Source organism: Enoplosus armatus, chromosome 20 (genome assembly GCF_043641665.1).
Source record: "Enoplosus armatus isolate fEnoArm2 chromosome 20, fEnoArm2.hap1, whole genome shotgun sequence".
In the NCBI taxonomy this organism is placed as follows: domain Eukaryota; kingdom Metazoa; phylum Chordata; class Actinopteri; order Centrarchiformes; family Enoplosidae; genus Enoplosus; species Enoplosus armatus.
Window position 1 is genome coordinate 1,923,674 of NC_092199.1, and position 19,707 is coordinate 1,943,380.

Consider the following 19,707-nt stretch of genomic DNA (forward strand, 5'->3'; position numbering starts at 1 on the left):
AACGCCCCCCCCCCCCCGTCACATTTTACCCCTCTCCTCCATGTGACAGCTCCATTAAACTTTAATCAAAGCCTGCTCTGACATCTTAGCACAACATTACGGTCTTAACTGTTTGTTCAGTCATCTCTGTGACCCCCCCTGTCTTAACCAGTGTAACCTCCCTCACACCCCCCTCTGTTACTGTCAGGCAGCAGGAGACATCTTCAAAGAAACAGTTCGTATTTACATCTGCGTCTGGACTCTCAGAACTCAGCGTGGGACCACCGCGGGGGCGACATGAGCAGACCGACATGGGGACACACAGGGGAACCAACGCTGTGTCTCTTCCTGTTACAGTAAACACAATGAGGGCTGCAGAGGGATGAGAGCCGGCGGGCGGCTTGCATTGGAAACCTTAAACCTGAATGGGTGGTCAGAACGATCTAAACTCCGGGAGGGAGGTGTATACACGTACCGTACTTGAGACTGAATTGTTGAGTGCATCAAAAAAGTTTGTGATGATACGGAAAGATTTCACTGACTGAATACGTCACAACACTTTGAAGTGTAGTGTTGAAGCAAACACAGAGCAACATTAGCATCCGTTTGGAGTCGTGTTTGTGTCCATCTGTAGAATCTAAATCCAATAAACACTCTCCTTTTAGCTCCGTATTTTGGAAATCTGCATTTTCAGCTGCTGAATGCTCCACTATGTTCACTCGCTGGTTGCTAACTTTGCCTGCAGGCTGTTTGGTGCAAGCAAATCAGATAATACTCAAATCAAATCAAAGCAAAACTACATCAGTTACTCTCACAGCTGGATGGAATCTGGCTAAAACACCTTCATTTAAAGCACAGGTTGAGACAAGATCTCCTCGACTCAGGCGCGTTTGACAAGCAGACCGAATAAGTGCTGCATGACGAATCTAAATGACAGCATAACTCACTTTTCCCGAGAGCTCTAATTAAAAATATGAACGTGTCAACAGCAGATGTCTCATTCAAAACTTAAAATCACATCAGCTGTTAGAAGTTTAAGTGCAGATCAATATTTAACAGTAATATTTTCATCAAATTGTGATGTTACATGAAAATTCCTGTTGTAGCAAATGGAAATGTACCAGCTGACGTCTGTGTGGGTTTGCAAGTGTTCGTACATGCATGAGAGTGTGTACCTTCTTTTGTGTGTGTGTGTGTGTGTGTGTGTGTGTGTGTGTGTGTGCAGACCATCAGGCTAATCTGTGGTTTGTTTAGCCAGAGCTGAGGCCATGTTGGTGATGTAGCGGAGGGGCTGTTTGAAGAGCAGGGTCTTCACTCCTGCCACAGCAAGCTTTCATTTAAGGCTCCATCGAGTTGCATTTCATGAAAAATAAACAGTCGCCTGAGCAGCTGTGGGTTTTGTGCCTGGGAGCGCGCTGTAGAGACGGAGTGCGCTTTCTTTGCTCGATTGGCTGCGGCAGGGCGGATTGTCTTTTGGACATTCAGCATCTTTACGCAACTGCATAGACAGCAGCCAGTTCAAGTTAAAACTCTTATTCCTCCCTCTCTGCCGCTTCCGGAGCGGATCTCATTGCAGGGTAATTCAAATAGATTGAAGCAAACTGAAAGCCACTTGGCATGATGAACGGGTTTCACCTACTGTGGCAGCCTGCTGTGTCCTAACCAGGGATCTAACTGCTGAATTCATCACAGAGGAAACAATATAACACATATTTTGTCACGTTGCTACCATGTATGGAAAAGAAAAAAAATCGACTTTTATTTTGTCAAATTCTTCTGAAGAAAAATAAATACGCTGTCAACTTGTCTGATTTACACGGACAAACAGCAGCCGGCGACATGTTGTAATACAACAAACATACTTCTTGTGAGTTCACTTTAGGCCCTTTGAGAAAGCTCCAGGGCTGACTGGCAGCTGTCCACGATCACAGCCGGAATGCAGTGTGCGTCCCTGGGGTCAGAAGTGCTCAGGGACCGTGGGATGATGGGTGTTTTGGATTAAGAAGAGGGGGCACGGGGTCATGAGGGCTTTCTGGCCCTGCGAGGTGACAAAGGGGTGGAGTCCCGCTGTGAGCGCTTGTGGTTCCCACTGTACAGAGAGGAGATGGAGACGTTGGTGGGGGCCTGCGGGTGCGGCAGAGCGCGGTGTGGATACAGCGGGCCCCCCCTGAGCAGTATGACGTCCCGCACGGCGCCACGGAAAGGCTTACTAACGAAGCAGTAGAGGAAGAAGTTGACGGCGGTGTTGAGCATGGCCAGCATGTTGGACAGGTCGTAGGCCAGGTGGACTCGCCAGTCTCTGTGAACTGAGGACACATACAGGTGGTAGATGACCACGAAAGTCCTGGGAGCCCACAGCACAGAGAACACAGAGGTGATGGCCAGCAGCATGGCCGTGGTTTTCCCAAGTCGCCGAGGAGGCGAGGACTTTGACACTCGCTCCTCCTGGCAAGGCTGCTGCCTCTGCCTCACCCTCAGCGTGTGGCTTATCAAGGAGTTCAGCACCAAGAAGATGCTGCAGGGCAGGAAGTAGATGATAGTTACATGTGTCCATACGAGGACGGTGTCCAGCGCTGTGGCCGGGTGGCTGTTCCTCCACATGTCCGACCACCAGAAGAAGGGCACGCCCGATGCGAGCGATAAAGCCAGGACCACCGCGATGATCTTCCTGGCCCGGGCCGGGTAGCTGATCTGGCGGTGGAGGAGGGGGTGGCACAGCGCCAAATAGCGGTCCACGGTGAGGGGTACAGTGGACCAGATGGAGGCGTGGTTGGCGGCGAACTCTGCAGCACTGACAGAGTGCAGCAGGAGTGAGGGGACATCGCGGTGAAAAACCGCCGTCTCCAGCAGGAAGCCGACAAAGATGATGAAGAGCTGGGAGAGAATATCTGAGCCCGTCACCGCCAGCAGGTAGTAGTACCGAGCTTTCTTGGTGCGGGACGCCAGTCTGGACAAAGCCACTGCTGTGAGGATGTTCACTGCCCGAAACAAGGAGACGAAAGAAAAACAAATTATCTTCAGTTTATATGTAACTGCCTGGAAAAGCAAAGAGTGTAACGTATTGTGAAGGGAGGATGCAGGATCTACAATCTACAGCTCTTTGGGATCAATGTCTCTCTGGACTGACAGCCATTACTTTCCCCATAGTGACTTTAGCTTCTGTCTTATTTATAAGACAACTGAGTTGCATAACAAACTCAATTACAGCTAGAGGGAGAAGTTAGACATTTAGCCAAGGAGCAAGCCTGTGTTTTTAACTCAGTATAGAAATAACAGAAATTATACATTTCTATGGCATCTGTAGAATTGGTGGGGGGAAAGCATTTATAGCAGTATAAGTTACAAACCACTGATTTTATTTGTCATCTAATACAGGATCTCTGTGCAATCTGTTTTAAAAAAAAACAAAAAAACATCTTGTCAACAGCAGGATGTTTTCACAGTAGCTATCTGGATAACATCACCCCCCCCCCTTCAGGCGTACAGATGTTGACTCCGGCCCTCTGACCTTTACATTTATTTCCCTTTGGGAATAATTACGTGACACGCCACTCTGTCTAAATCCTTGCTGGATCAATACCAAATCACCGCCATCGACTTGTAGACGAAGCATTGTAATGAGAACAATGCCAAGGTGAACGCAGTCCATCAAAGTGACTTTAGTGAGTTATTCCCGGTTCTGAATTATTGAGGAGACACATTTTGATGCAGAGAGATTCCAAAGACGGTTGGCTGGAGGGATCGATGGGTGAATAAATACTTGGATTATCAGATGATTAGATTATTGTAACCTGTGAGAAGAGCCATCAGTGCTGCAACAGAGTACTACCTCACTGGTCCATTACAGCACAGTAATGTACCTCTACTCACTGTATTGATTTCTTCTGTCTTGTGCAGTTCCCACTTCTGTTATAAATAGATATCAATGCAGCAATTTGAATTGTGCTCAGTTTACACTCTGACTGTGATTCAGTGCAAATGCAACTAATAAAATCACGGAGTGCATCTGTTTATATTCTGACCTTAAAATGTCAGTATATTTTACTCATGTACAGAATATTATTTGTTATAGTTTTTCACACGTGACATTCAATTCACCTCCATTGTACAGGGACGGTGGCATATGAAACCAAAGCTGCAAGGGTAGAAAGCTTTAGAGTATGAGAGATAATACTTTTTCTGCAATCTGTGTGACCTGCACACAGTTCTCACTACAGGACATCCTGACAGTGTACCTGGAACGCCCACACAGAGCAGAACGCTGTAGTAGATGACAGGGATGAAGCCCAGGACGCATTTGGACTTCGGTGGCTCCTGGTAGCCGGACGTTGTCACATTGGACCAGTCGCTCATGACCTTGGCGCTTCCCCTGGAAAACAAGAAACAGAGAAATGTTTGTAGGAAGCAGAGTCAGTGTTTTAATTAATAAAGCAAGGAACAGACATGTCAGATTTTGGTATCTGTGATATTCAGTATTTTCTTTTTTTTTAACAAGTTCCATGAAAAGACCAAAACCACCAATGAATTGATCCTAATGCAAGTATTGTCTGTTAATCCAAAGCAGATATATCTTCGTCCTCTGTGCCATAGAGCTCCGTTATTGTCCAGAAACCATTAAAAACACATCAATGAGCCGCACTGTGTCACTGGGTGACATGTTCCTTCATCACCATGAACACACACACTAGTTTATTTTGACTCAATCCCACACACACACCGTCCTGCTGCCCCAAATACTCACTAGAGAACATTTGATAAAAACTACAGTGAGCAGCTGTTTCAGCCTTTAAAAAAATGAAACTACTTGTGAGCTGATTTTAAATATTTATGCCTTCAGGTTGAACAGATGGACCACAGACAGAGTAAAGTTGTTGGGTTTGCTCTGTAATACTAAAATGGAATTAAGTATTTATTAAGGTTGAATTAAGGTTGGTGTCCACCAGATACAGTTAAAACATTTTGTGTTCAAAGTAAATCACTTTTAATTGAACTGCTTTAATGATAAAGAAAGTCATATCAAAAAACAAAAACATAATTTTTCACCTGAAACTCAATTTCTTATAAGTGGGTTTACAGTAGGGCTGCATCTAACAATTGTTTTCATTATCGATTCATCTGTTTATTTTCTTGATTAATCAATTTATATTTTGGTCTATAAAACATCAGAAAAAGTGAATTCACAATTTCCTTGAAACCAGGGCAATGTCATCCAAGTTCTTGTTTTGTTTGACCAACAGCTCAAAACCTGAGTTATTTGATTTATTACAGCATAAGACAAGGAAAAGAAGCTATTGATTAACTGACTAATCATTGCAGCTCTAGATTGACTTATTCAAAGGCAGGGAAATCTCTGGGATACACCAGGTCTTCAAATCTACATAAAGTATTAAAAACAGGACAGACCTGGCCGATATAAGTTATGTATCAATATAAAAAGATGGTCGGTCTGATAACTAATTTTCTATGCAGATGATGATCTGCTTTATGTTGCTGCAGCAGCTTGTATTTCACTATGCGTGATGAGTAACTCATGTTTGCTTTACGAGCTGTTTGCTGTTTTTCAGAGATCCACTGTGGAAACAACATCCACTGACTTTGGACTCAGTCAATTAAACTGCAGGTCCACAACAACAGATGGGCTGACAGCGATGACCCTGTCACCCTCCACCCTCCCCTGAGTCATTATCATCCTGTCTCCCCATCTAACCTTTTCACCTGGGAGCCATCCATCCTGTTTTTCTCCGTCTGTCTCTCCTCAGCCTGCTCTCCTAATTTACTTCACTCATCCATGAAGCCATATTTGGACTGTGTTATCTCTCAAGCTTTCAGTGACAAACCAAACGTGGATCCTTAACCCACATAAACATCATCATGGAATCATCGGGGGAAACCGGCCTCATGACGTGAGCAGGGCACTACTTCTAACAGTTGGTCATGTTTTATTTACTGCCATTGTAAAGGCTATTTAAGTGCCAAAAAGCCCTGCATGTGCACTATATGACTGGCACATTATATGGCCTGTAGCTGGAATGTGATCATAAAATTGAGAAATATCTCAGTGCATGGCTGTTTTAATTCACCTTAGCACATTAAGCTAGCAGAAAAGCATGGATCGAAAACACATCATCAAGATCAATGGTGTCATTCAGTACGCAGTAGAAAGAGGAGAGGCCAGTATGAAACAAACTGCTTCCTCCCTTCCTTAAAACAGGAATTAGATTTTCCTTAGCAGACAGCTGCCTGACTGTGTATGCCGCACTTTGCATTTTGTGAATGATGGAGAAGTTAAGGGAGATCAGGAAGGATGATGCATTGTGGTCGTCTCATGTTAGAGTTGGCAGACAAGAGTGGCAGGTTTGTCACCGGAGTCAACCACAACTTCTAAAAGTGGCTCCTTTATTGACGACGCCAGTCAAAGACACTCGAAGGTCTCAACGTGTTACCTGTTAAAGGATCTGAAATGTCTGGTCTTCAGTCTCATTGGTCCACTCTTTCAAATAAAGCCAATCTGAATGATGAACTCTAGTGTTTTATCTGATATTCATGTTATTGTGCTTCCACATGAAAAGGAAAAATAACCAGTTTCAGTGAACCAGTTGGTTGGTAAAATAATCAATCAGTCATTTATTAGCTGGAGCTTTTGATCATGATCTTCATCAGACGGAGTTTGCCCAATTGTCATGGAATTGTAGATGTTCAAATGTCCTTTTTTCCGAGGACTTGAGACACACTGGACATCTCTGAGCAATATGCATCTGAATTAGACGCTTTTCAGCTTCCAAGGGAAAAACTGAGATTTACTGCTGTCTCTTCAACAGCAATAAACAAAAAAAGAAAAACATTTGAACAACTGAGCAACTTCCTTGTGCTGATGAGGATCATGTTATATAATCAAAAGCTCCAGAACAGCTGAACTGAATGGACCTTTAAGTTAAATTATTTTGTCAGCTGCTGTTTTCAAGGTGAAGAATAAAGTTCAACTAGACAACTCTGATGCTAACATCTGTGTGAAATGAAGGAAGGTGACTAAGGTGCTGTGGTCTTACAAATGTTTTTCACCTCCCAACAACACTCTTCTTTCCCCCTGCAGTATGTGTAATGTAAATGGTAATATTAATAACTGCATGATGTCACAAGTTGTCAAAAATGTCTCATTAAGTAGCTTGAAAAAGTAGTAAATATATTCTCAGTTGATTGATCAAGTGTCAAAAAGTCCACAGTGACGTCTTCAAAACAGTCTATACCGAATAAAACCAGCAAATATTCACATTTGAGAGGCTGGATTTAGTGAACGTTTGACAAAAAAATGACTAATTAATTAATCAAAATTGTTGCGTTTTGTTTTAATTTCTAGCACCTGTTACATTATTATCTGCTACAAACACAACTGCAGTAAGTAAATAAGCAGTGCTATAAGGATAAAATGGGAAATTAATATAAAAATGACATCACTGCTGCATAAAGTTACTCTAAAACTGGTAGAATGGCTTCTGCAGACCTGCACAGGTGACATTACTGCCTCTTTCAGACACCTGATCTGTATTCTCGCGAGCCTCATCCCAGGACCAGCAGTGAGAAAGATGATCGCTATGAATGAATAAGATGGTTGTGAGGTTGCTAACAAAACACGGCACAGGGGAACAGTAATTATACTGACCAATCAATATCCCTGCAGCCGCTCCTTCTACACCCCCCGAGCAACTCTTCCGTCCTGAAAGCAGCAAATGAAATGTTGAGGCTTGGAGAGTTCTCGCTTCCCTCTACTTGCTCTTCATCACACTTTGTTCTCTGGTAAACTTCCTGTGCAGACTAATCGTCACGTTCGGTGACTCTAGGTGGGAATGAAGCTTTTCTCACTTCAGAGGTGTTTTATTGAATCCAGTTACAGTTTTCTTACACAAGGGAAATGAGACAGAACAGGCTGATCAAGTGTCGACAGGCAGTGTCCCCTGAAGAAGCCCCCTAAAAAAACATTGACTTTAACCAGGACAGCTGAGCGACCCGTCTGTGAAGATCAGAGGCCGAGGCATGTTTCTGATTAAGACTCTATTTTGGATGGATCTGGTCTTCCCAGAGTTGAGATGCAGCTGGAGGCTGCAGGACGGGGCTCTGCAGGGGGGTTCAGTGCCCAGGAAGCTGAACTGAAACAAATCTACGCTCCACTGAGTCCTCTTAATTATTCATCAAGAGACGGTGCACCTGAAACAACAGCGCGGGGAGATAAAGGGTGCTGCCAGCATAACTGTACAGCAAACATATCAGAGTTTCACATGAGAGCGAGGAGGCGGCACGTTCATGAGGAAAGTGAGAGCGGCTTCAGGTTTTAAATTGGAAGCTGGAGAAAAGGTTCTTAACGTTGTTCTAAATGAATTCATGAGGCAAAAAAGTTGATGTTGTCAGTGTTGTTAAGAAGACAGAATCCAGAAGTGCAACTTGGCAGCAGAAATTACAGGCTACTATGGTGACAAACGTCTCTTTCTTAGAAGATGTAGGGGGGTGAAATAACAAGAAAACTCTTCAACTGAATTCAGTTAATATGAAAACTGACTTCAAGACAAAGTCAATTATGAAACAATTGGAAGGGAGACAGTCCAGACTCGCTCGCTGTTTCCCTAAATAACTTTTATAATAAGACTGTACCTTGCACCAATGATGTATAACAGCGCTGATTGCACAAGAAACAGAAACATTTCATCTTTTTACAGCAGAGCCGCTCAGACACTCGCGCGTAAACAGAGTTTTCTTGGGCTTTGTTTGTCCTTGTATGGTCAGTCCTGCTGTGTGCAGTCTTACCTTCACGTCCAGGATTCACAGCGACTCTCCACCTGGGTTACAGCCGGTCCCCTGCTCCTACAGAGTCCCCGACATCGCTGCTGGACACCCGCTGAGGAGACGTGGAGGAGGACGGAGAGGAGGAGGAGGAGGAGGAGGAGAAGTGGAGTCCAGGCAGCTGGTACATCACTGCAGTGAGTGAGAAGAGGGAGAGGGGAGAAATGAGGCAGAGGGGAGTGACACTGTGGGGAGGGTGAGGGAGGGAGGGATTGATCTGTGGATGAGGGAGGAACCAGATCAAAAGAGATAGCAGAGAAAAAGTGATGGAAAACTACATTAAGTCTGACAGGGAATAAAAAGCAAATGTTTCTGTGTTGGCTGCGTTCCTGTTCCATATTCACACTGGAAAAGATATAAATATACACAAAGCTGTCAGTACGCAGAATAACGCTGTGTACACATTCCATAGTACATACTAACTACTACATGTACTTTACTGCATCGTAGTAACAAGTAATATAAGTCAAAGTCGCAGTTTGATAGATGTGAAGTGAAAACAAGGCTAAGAGTCTTTAACTCACACAGCAGCGCTTTGAGCTAAATGCTAACGTCAGCATGCTAATGTGCTCACAGTGTCACTGCTAACATGCTGTTTAGCAGGTATAATGTTACCACGTTCATCATCTAAGCATGCTAACACTTGCTAATCAGTACTAAACACAAAGCACCGCTGAGGCTGATGGGACTGTCATTCGTTTCTCAGGTATTTCATGATAAAAGTGTTGGAACTAAAACCAAACCTGATGGTGGCGCTGGAGGAAAAGTGAGTGGATCACGAAAGTCATCAGGATTCATCATCTGGAAACCACGAGAGTCTGAAGATGTAGATGTAGAGATGTTTCAGTGGGATCTCTCGTCTGCACCAAATGTAATGGCAGTATTTCAGTAAGCACTGGGATATGAACTGGGATGGACTTGTTGTCCCACAATGCAATGCACGATGGAGAATGAATATCCAATAAAGAATAAAGTGGAAAAAATTAACTTTTTCATTAAGTTTGATTTAAAGCAGCTTATTAAAGTTGCAGTTATATCAACCTTTGATGGCGCACACCTTTTACCATTTACAATATATTATATATAATGTAATATATAGAGAGATAAGCACGCACACACACACACACACACACACACACACACTGACAGCAGGCAGAGTCCAAAGAATAACGACACCCAGCAGCAGCAGCTTCCTAATTTCACGTCCGTATTCTTAACAGCAGTTGAAACTAACAAAATTACAAGCGAGGAAATCACCGAGATCAGCTTAATACAGGTTTAATTTAGCTAAACCCCTTTGAGAGAGCACGTCTCACGACTGCAAATTGTTGACGATAGCAAAGCGCCAAAGCAAACAGAGCGTTAAAGGCGCAGATTTGAGGAACTAATTCATCCATCAGTTCAGTCCGTTGACGAAACATTTGTAAACCTGAAGCCTACGTGAGCTCGCTGTGACTCAGCCTGGCGTCCCTCGCGCTGCAGCTGCGTCTCATTTCATGTGTTTATTTTACACGCAGTGTTACACCTCTGACTTTACACTGCAGCAGGGGTCACTCAAGCAAATAATGGACCTTGGCAGTCGACGGTCATGCACAGACATGACTCGATATTGATCCGGCCTGTTAGATTGGAGGCAGATGACGCAAAGGGAATTAATAAAGATCAAGCTGGACTGTGGGGGGTTAAGCTTAATGTTGTCTGCTTTATTATTTTGATGCAGCAGTTGATATTCATCGCCATGGTCAACAGAAATTAAATCTTCATTTTATGGACAGCAATCATGGGCACTGAGGCAGTACCATATACAGATACAATACAGTACCTTCACTTGCAAGTCAGCCTGTTAGCATAGCATCAGTTGCTTCTACTGCTCGGCACCGACATCACGTACTGTATGCAGACATCAAATGCACATTAGACATTCAAAACTCACGGACTCACAGACTTTAGGTCGTGTTAGCGAGCTACAGCTAATAAATTCTGCCAGAAACAATTTGTCATTTCAGCCGGTAAAATCAAGTGACAAGCCTGCCCAGTCTGAGGCAGCGACTTCATGAAGGAGCCTCGTGGCCTGAGGGTAGAAGCTCCTCCTGAGCCTCTCAGGGCTGGCTTGGTGTTTCTGGTGCCTTTTTCCCGACCGCAGCGGGGAGAAAAGGCCGTTATCTGGGGGGTTGATTCTCCTCGACTATAACTACCAGTGGTTTAACCCTTCACCTTGCTAAAACCATGTTTTAGTTTTCTAAATCTTTATTTTTTCTCTTGTGAAAGACAAGGTTAGTTTTACCTCTTAAGACCTTCTATGCTGTCGTTATTTTACCGTTGTCTCCTGGAGAGTGTGGACAGACACCTCCGTCCTCACCTGGAGTTTAGTGTCTCTGTTTTCACCTGCCTGGATCTTTAGTTGGACGCCGTATCACCGCAGGGGTACATGCTGACTCCCCTAGAGCTCACGCAGACAAACCCCCCCGACAAACCTGTAGGAGTCACCAGTGCAGCAGCTAAAAAAGGATCCCTCACCTGCTTCCCACCACTGATACAGGTGACTGTGTGGTCTGTGGTCTGCATCACTGCTTTTACTAATTATTAAAACTAAAACTATTTGTTTAGAATTGAATTTAAGTCCATTTCATTTGTCAAATGAAATGTTACATGCATGAGCCTGAGAGCAAGAATCATCACAGTACATCTTGGGGAAAATAAATGTACTTTTACAAAAGCGGTCACATGTACAACATTGTGTGGTTAAAAATATCCTCTAAAGTTACGTAAGAAGAGCTCAGTCCTGCTCTTGTAATGTCTGGTTATGTACCATTTGTTCCTGGTTAAGGTCACATTTAAGTACATTTTTCTGGCTCCGTCAGTAAACAGCAGCACGATACATCTTCTCTGCCACGTCTGGGTCAGATGTCTTCCTGGAATGGGAACAAAACTGTATATTTGGTGAGATGTACAAAGATGACAGTGAGCACTGAACAGTAATGTACGCTCAAGTGTACTGAGACAAATACAGTGGAGGAAGAAGTGTTATTTACTTTTTATTATTCATTATTTTACTACTAAAATAAACAGCAAAGATTTATGTCCTCAGTAGAATAAAAAAAAATGGTCTTGGAACCAACAAGAATAACACCAGACTCATCCTTTACATCGTTGATGGCATTTACATGTAATGAAACAGACACTTCATTACGTGCAGAAAACAGATTCAAACTTTCTTGAGATGTTTTTACCTGAAGTTATTTTTGAGCCAATCAAATGCTGAAGGTAACTCCATCAGATAAGTGTGGTGGTACAAAGTCACCCCAAATTATTTATGTTTGTAAATATATATAATAGTACATAAAGTATATAAATATGTATAGTATGTTCTGTATTTGAGTAAATGTACTTAGTATCTTCCCGCCTCTGATTACATAGTTGTGGATTTACAGCAGGAGGTCCTATTGACACACATAATGACCATCTCTGGATTTATAACCAGCCAATTTCACGCCTGCAGAATCTATTGGCAGCTCAGATTCAGAGTCATTTTCTATATTCTGTCCTCACAAACAACTACCCCGAAAGACAGATCTTCCTCTGCGGCTGGAGAGCTGTCGGGGGGGAAAAAAAGAGAAAGGAGCAGCTAATGGAGCTGCTGCCGGGAGATAAACTGATGCTGAGGCAGAGCGCTCCTCTCAGGTCGCCTCAGCCTGGACGCCAGCCATAACCTCGGCTTTCCAAACTGTCACTCTGTGCAGCTTTCAAACAATAAGAGTCTCAGTGGCTGTAACATGAGCAGCTCTCCAGACAAACACTGTCACCTTATCTCCACTCACACACGCTCCTCATGACTTCATGCTCTCTCTGCGACGGGCTGCAGCAGAAAAATCTCACAATCTTTATTTTTGACTCATGCTTTTGATTAATACCTCATCGATACTTTGTCGAGTATAAACTCTGCACACATGTGACGTGTCTTTTGAGTCCAAATGAAGGTTGAAATGTAGATTTTAGTTGTATTTATGGTTTTTTATGTATGTTACATGTGTTTTCTGTGTTCTTTTGCCAGAGTTCAAGCTTTTGTATATTACAATAAACTTGACTGTAGATCAAATGATATATATATATATATATATTGAACAGCACCTGGCAGGACTGTAGCTTGGTTGCTCTCATGTTCTAATTGTAGAATTAGAATAACCAATAACTCCTGTGTCCAGCCATGAAATATCTTCCAGTTATCTTGTTGCCTGATATCGCATTTCTACGTTATTTGTTCAAATCATACCAAAGCAGTGACTCCATCTGGCACCGATGCTGCATGATTCACTAATTAAAGACCTGCATTTGACTTTCTTTTAGTAAAACAAACAAGCACAAATGGCTGCGTGATTACCTCAGTCTGTCAGCTCTGCTGCAGCTGTTCTGAATCCTCAGTATTCAGTCGTCGGTGTGGTTACTGAGCATCAGTTAGCATTCAGTCCACTGAAGCCGACAATACAACAGGAGGATGGAGGCTGAAGATCATCATCGATAAAGATGCTCAACTGTAAGGATGTGGGAGTGTCTGCGGACGATTTACTTTTAAAAGAATGTGCATAACAGACTGTCTTACTTATTATTGTTTTTTCAAAAAACAAATCAATAGATCATAAAAAAAATGTGGGAAAACCTTTTTAACCTTTTATTTGCAAATCTATAATGTTGAAGCAGTTATTGGCTGACAGCCCTGCTTCCTTTATTCCAGAGTCTTTGCTCTTTGCTTTGCTCTTGTTCACTCACTTTAACTTGTAAATGTTGATTTAATAAAACGATAATCACAATAAATGTACATGTATCTAACTTTCCATCCGTATTTATTCATTTACCAGTTGCCTCTGTTTCCCCCTCTTTCCTTTAGTCTGACATCTTTTACTCTGGCTATTTGTAGAAGTGTTACTCTGCTTTTTATGTTTCTATGCATATTCCCACCATATGGACATATATTCTTCCATATAATTAGAACACGTTATTCTACCCCGACCAAATCCATTTATCACACTTGTTAATCTTTCTTTTCTTCCTGACGTCCGTCTTTTCTTCTCTTCCTTCTTTTGATTAAATTTTTTGATTTTCACATCCTGTAGTTGTCTTGTGTCGTCTCAATTTTTGTGAAATCACCATTTCATGTTACGTCAGTTTCTATGTTATGCTAGTTTTTAAAGAGAGAGACTTCTGTGATGAGGCAATGACTCGCTGTCTTCATCGTTCATATTGAATGATGTGAATAATGTTCATCACTTGGATCCTGACTGCTGGTGAGATGCAGCTTGTCTGCCCTCTAGTGGACATGACATATAAATACTAAAATACTAGTAGGACCTTCTCCAGATGGTTGGTGACCATGTTGACGTCGACTGCAGCCTCTCTCTCGACACTGTGGGCTGGCAGGTTCATCTGAATTACAATTACATTTTCTAATGAACCTCTTGTAGTATCTAGTCAGGCAGAAATGGTTTTATATGTCCATGTTTTGAGATATCTGAGATTCTCACAGAACGCAGCATGAACAGTTTTTATAGGGACTATTTCCTCTGGAGAGAAGTTCCACTGAAAATAAAATAAGATGAGATAAACCTTTATTGCTCCCCAGAGGGGAAATTCAGGTTAGTAAGTACAGATATAAGTACAGATAAAGAAAGAAACAATGAAAATAAATAATTAGAAGTACATAAAATAAAAATAAGAATATAAATAAGAATAAAAACACCAATTAAATTCCAAATGGCAAGATTCATGGATTAAAATGAAATTTTTACGATTCTGTGAGCGTGTTGGGAGAGGAGGCAGAAATCTCAGAGACAAATATGTGAAAACATGGACACATAAAACCACAACTATTATGATTAATTACCTCTGGGGGTGGAGGAGCAAATATGTGGGTTTTTTTTGAGCGAGCCCTTAAAGGAAGATCAGAAGCAGCGACACTCTCATCCACAAAACAACTCTTGCGAGACAAGATAGAACCAAACATTTGATATGTGCACACTGAAGGCCACCGTATGAACGACTGACCTGCTGGCTGACATCCAGACCCAGAGAGACCCTCTCTACCCAGAGTCAGACGAACTCATCCTGTGGGATCACCATCGACTCGGACACACATGTGATCCATGCAAACAGGCCGGGGTCACCAACACCGCCATGACACCACGAAACAGCTCATAAACATATAAACATGCACAGAGATCAGCAGCAGAGTCGTTCCAGCTCACTTTTTTGCTTGAACGCTGCTTGAGTTTTGGTTTGTAATTATACACATTTTTTAAAAACGTTATGAGGATTTTTAGTCAAAATCATTGAAAGAGAAATATTGATCGTATAACTTACTCCCCCCTGATGAAGCGTGCTGTAGCCTGAAGCTGTGAATAAATTGCTCGTGCTGCTGTGTCACGCACATGGGCTGAATCGGGCGAACACACTGACACACTTAACTGCATGTGGAGTCTGTAATTACTGCCTAAATTCTTCACACTGGTGGTTCATCATCAAGCTTCAGTGCTTGTGGATCCTAACAGCTAAAAGGATACAAATAAAACCTGCAATGAGGACTATTTTTGCACAGATTGAGTTCTCACCTGCAGACCTGCGGCTCCATGTTTTTACATCCCAGCTGTTTCTCAGGCCCCCAGTCTCCCAGTGCACAGCTGCCTGAGAGTCCCCGCGGCCTCCTCACCGAATCAATGTCATGCAGCACGCGTTAATACCCAAGGATAGGAAAGTCAGAATCAAAGTGGTAGCCATGGAAACAGCCCAGGCCTGTTTCCACCCACCAATCGATGAGGTTCTGTGTGTGTGTGTGGTGGGCCGGATGTGGTAAGGAGAACCCCCTGTCCCACATTCAGAGACAGACCCCCTCCACAGCAGGGCAGACAGAAACAGAAATCCAGACTCAGTGAGGACGGACGGAGGAAGACAGAGAGAAGATGGTGAAACTAGTAGTTCAGATCCATGTCGGCGTGCTGTTCTTGGCTCTCTGTCTGCACTCGGGGGCAGCTGCTGCAGGTAAGTTAGTGTTCAGTGCTACTTCAGCCTCCACCACCATTCAGCAGGACGGTGTTGTGTTGAATCTTTTGTGTTATGCTTCATTTAAATGTGCAGCAACACAAAGAATTCTGGAAATAAATGTGTTGTTTTTTTGGTGGTGCATCTAAAGGGTCAGTTCACCCAAATTACGAAAACTTACATAAAAAGATACCGCTGTGAATAGTTTTCATTGGAACTACTTTTTACATGTATGAAAATAATCAGGGAGGTCTGAAACAGAGGGGGGAGAGCAGCAGTGGATGGTGTGTTTTCTTCACCCTGGATTTATATTTTAAATCAACCTACACTTATAATATATCTAGTTACATCATATAAACTAACATTATACATCAAGGTGGCTCTTTGCCATATACAGCAGCCCAGTGTCCGTATCTGCGTTATATTATTATATCAACAGCTAACAGAAAGAGAGGCTGGAATATTTATACCACTTTGTTATGTTACAGTTTGTTGTTGAATTATTATGACATGTTGAGGAGAGGACAGAGCAGTCAAAAAACAAGTACAACACTACGACTAAGTATCAAAATCTCAATATTTATTGGGTGAACCAACCTTTTAATATCTTCCTTCTAGGCTTTAGACCGCCGTGAAAACATTTGACTTTGGTCTCTCTGACTGACTTGCTGCTATGTGAACAGGCTGCTCCAGAAACTGGGTCTTTAGTCCAGGACGTGATTCAAAGGGAACGTGGCAGCCCACAACCGAGTTTGTCGTGTTCTGTTTCCATCGGGGGAAAGGAAGTGCTTATCGTGAATCAGAAAGAGGGACCACACTTGATATGAATCAAGGCTCAGATCCCAGCAGCTACAGTAACAGTGTACTCTGCAGAGGAGACGGGGCGGAGGAAGGGTGGTGTGCTACAACCCCCTCAGCAGAGACAAAGCTTTAATTAAACGTGACCCACAATCCCTCATTATCCAGACAGCGAGCGCAGCTGGGCTGATCAATGGCATGGATTCGGATGATACTGCCCCACTAAATAACTGACATTCAACTTCTGTACGCTCCTCGAAGAAAGACAACTTTTGAATCTTAAATCTTAAGTTGTCTGTTTGGTATTTACATTTTGTAGCCTTGCTTTGAACTAACTCTCTCTTATATCTCTACGTACTCCTCCCCCCCCCCCCCTCCCCTCCAGGCATGCTGAAAGTTGACGGGGCCCAGGATGGAGGTGGCAGCGGTGGGGACACCATCAGCCACTCTGTGACCCTGGTGCAGCGCCTGGAGGCCCTGCTGGTCCAGGGGAACGGCAGCGACGTGGCGCTCAGGGTGGAGACGCCCAACGCAGAAGAGGTGAAGGTGATCCAGGCTCACTCGCTGGTGCTCTCCCTGCAGAGCCCGGTGTTCGAGGAGATGATGATGAGCCGCAATAGCAGCACGCTGGTCCTGAAAGAGAGCTCCGACTGTGCTGCTGCGTTCGACAAGTTCATCAGGTGAGACGGGCGGAGAATACATTTTCATCTCACCGTGAAGGAGATGTCACACTATATGAGAATCACATAAACCCTCTGCTTCACCCAGTTTGATTGAGTTATCACACCCTCTAGATGAACTCTGCAACTGCAGCCAGACATCTGAGGCAAACAGTCAATGATGAGTTCAACACAAAACAAATTGACCAATCAGTGAACTGCTGGGTTGCTCAATAGCAGCTCCTGTGGTGTAGCAGTAAGACAGCGAGGAGCCTGCGCTGCAGCAACAATCAATAACAACATCTATTTTTATCTCAAACGCTAATGAGGTTGATCAGAACCCAAACTACAGTCCACCTGCCTTTTGCCAGACTGAGAAAATATTCTTTTTTATTGTCATCTTGACTTTTTCACAGAATGCCAAAACAAAAGGAGCTGCTTCGAGGTTAAAGACAGCGATAGAATTCAGTCAAAGTGAAACAACATGTTAGCCACAGCAACTTTATCAGGTGATAATGTATGCTAGGGTTGTGTTTTCAGCTTGTTGTGTTGTTATTTTGCCCCCCAAGTGGCCAAACAAATGATTGCAGCTTTAAAATAGTTGATGTGGACATTTTTTAACAGCTGTTTTAGGCTACGTGGTCACATTCTGTGTGTTGTCATTTTACAAAAGTAAGTTCAAAAGGTACAAGTTGTGCTTCAAATGCTCCAACATTCAACATCTACCTCCTGGCAGGTATCTGTATTGTGGAGAGATTTCTCTGCGTCTGGACCAGGCCACACCTTTACACAAGCTGGCCACCAAGTACCAAGTGAATGGTCTCCAGCAGGGCATCACCCAGTACATGACCCAGAATCTGGCCCGGGACTCCTCAGGCCACGTGGCGGGCTGGTACGAGTACGCCCTGCAGGTCGGGGACGTGACTCTGAGGGACAGCTGTCTCCAGTATATGGCCTGGAACCTGTCCTCGGTGCTGCAGAGCGGAGAGTGGGTGACCATCAGCAGCCAGCTGCTCATGTCCCTGCTGCAGCGCTCGGACCTCATCCTGCAGAGTGAGGTGGAGCTCTTCGCAGCTCTGGAGGCCTGGATTATTCAGAATGAGCCGGACGGTCTGACAGCGGAGAACGCTTTGAGAGCTGTGCGTTACGCCATGATGCCTCCACGGGAGCTCTTCCGCCTGCAGACCCAGTCATCGGTCCTGGCTCGCTACCAGGAGTCGGTGCGCGACCTGCTGTACATGTCTTACCAGTTTCACTCTGCGTCGCCAATGCACATGGCCAAATACTTTGACGTGAACTGCAGCCTCTTCATGCCCAGGAACTACCTGTCGCCAGCGTGGGGGTCGCCCTGGATCATCAGCAACCCCACGCGAGACGACCGCAGCACCAGCTTCCAGACGCAGCTGGGGCCCAGCGGCCACGACGCCAGCAAGCGGGTGACTTGGAACGCCCTGTTCTCGCCACGCTGGTTACCCCTCAGCGTGAGGTCGATGTACACGGAGACGGGCGCCATGCAGCCGACACGTGTGGAGGGAGGGCGCCCTCGCATCATCATCACGCCGGCCACGTCCAGCGCGGATTTCGCCGGGGTGAACTTCCAGAAGACAGTGCTTGTGATGGCTCAGCAGCAGGGGAAGATGGTGGTGAAACACGTCTACAACTTCCACCAGAGCACCGAGGAAAACGGTGATTTCTTGGCCGAAGCTGACCTGTACCGGCGGACGTCTGAATACCTTATCGATAGCTCCCTCTTCCTCCATATTGTGGTGAAGCCGCTGTACCAAACCCTCATAACCACCAAGAACTGACCCTCCACCCTCCTCTCTGAGCCACTGTACCTCACCGCACCCTCTGAAGCGACATCTCACTCATATCACTTCATGGGGACGTGGATCTGAATCTTCCTCGTGTGTGATGTTTGGATCATTTGTCTTGTCTCATACATCTGCTGTTTTCATTGGGCAACTAACACACCAAAGCTTGACTCGTGACTGAGAGCATTTTGTAAATCATGATGAAACGTGTCTCTTAAAGGAAAAGTCTGGTGCTATTCTGTGTATTTTTTACAGTCAATAAATCCCATGAAAAGACCCAAACCAACTATGAATAAATCTACTAACAAATATTGTGTGTGTATCCAAAGGCTGATAAATCTGTGTGTTAATCCGCAGCTGAAAGTAGTCCCCCATTTCCTCCTGTTTGAGTAATGTTTGCTAATAACTACAGTGACCAGCTGTTTTAGGAAATAAATGAGGCTTTTGTAAAAAAAATGGGCTTGGGGCTGAGAAAATACGGACAGACAGACTAACTCATTGGTGGTTTTGGTCTTTTCATGGGATTGTTGACAATAAGAAACATGTAGAATAACATCAGCCTCATCCTTTATGCTTGAGGGTCTGTTCCTGCCACATATTCT

General features: G+C 44.0%; 2 protein-coding genes across 2 annotated transcripts; one reads left to right on the top strand and one right to left on the bottom strand.

Moving 5' to 3' along the window:
* Window positions 1–1,998: 1,998 nt before the first annotated feature.
* Window positions 1,999–8,938, bottom strand: gpr142 (G protein-coupled receptor 142). Its single transcript, XM_070927438.1, has 3 exons — window positions 8,814–8,938; window positions 4,215–4,348; window positions 1,999–2,957 (listed from the first exon to the last, which is right to left on the bottom strand). Exons 1-3 carry the CDS (start codon window positions 8,936–8,938, stop codon window positions 1,999–2,001), a joined length of 1,218 nt encoding a protein of 405 aa, XP_070783539.1.
* Window positions 8,939–15,755: 6,817 nt separating this feature from the next.
* btbd17a (BTB (POZ) domain containing 17a) lies at window positions 15,756–19,099 on the top strand. The gene is made up of 3 exons (XM_070927262.1): window positions 15,756–15,834; window positions 17,018–17,312; window positions 18,028–19,099. Exons 1-3 carry the CDS (start codon window positions 15,756–15,758, stop codon window positions 19,097–19,099), a joined length of 1,446 nt encoding a protein of 481 aa, XP_070783363.1.
* Window positions 19,100–19,707: the final 608 nt, after the last annotated feature.

Bases quoted from the DNA above. Each gene is read 5' to 3' on its own strand.
- btbd17a (XM_070927262.1), top strand. From the start codon at position 15,756: ATGGTGAAACTAGTAGTTCAGATCCATGTCGGCGTGCTGTTCTTGGCT. The intron at 15,835-17,017 runs GTAAGTTAGTGT...CCTCCCCTCCAG, and splicing joins CTCGGGGGCAGCTGCTGCAG to GCATGCTGAAAGTTGACGGG. The intron at 17,313-18,027 runs GTGAGACGGGCG...ACCTCCTGGCAG, and splicing joins GCGTTCGACAAGTTCATCAG to GTATCTGTATTGTGGAGAGA.
- gpr142 (XM_070927438.1), bottom strand. From the start codon at position 8,938: ATGTACCAGCTGCCTGGACTCCACTTCTCCTCCTCCTCCTCCTCCTCC. The intron at 4,349-8,813 runs GTAACCCAGGTG...CTTGTTTTCCAG, and splicing joins GTAGGAGCAGGGGACCGGCT to GGGAAGCGCCAAGGTCATGA. The intron at 2,958-4,214 runs GTACACTGTCAG...TGTTTCGGGCAG, and splicing joins GCTCTGTGTGGGCGTTCCAG to TGAACATCCTCACAGCAGTG.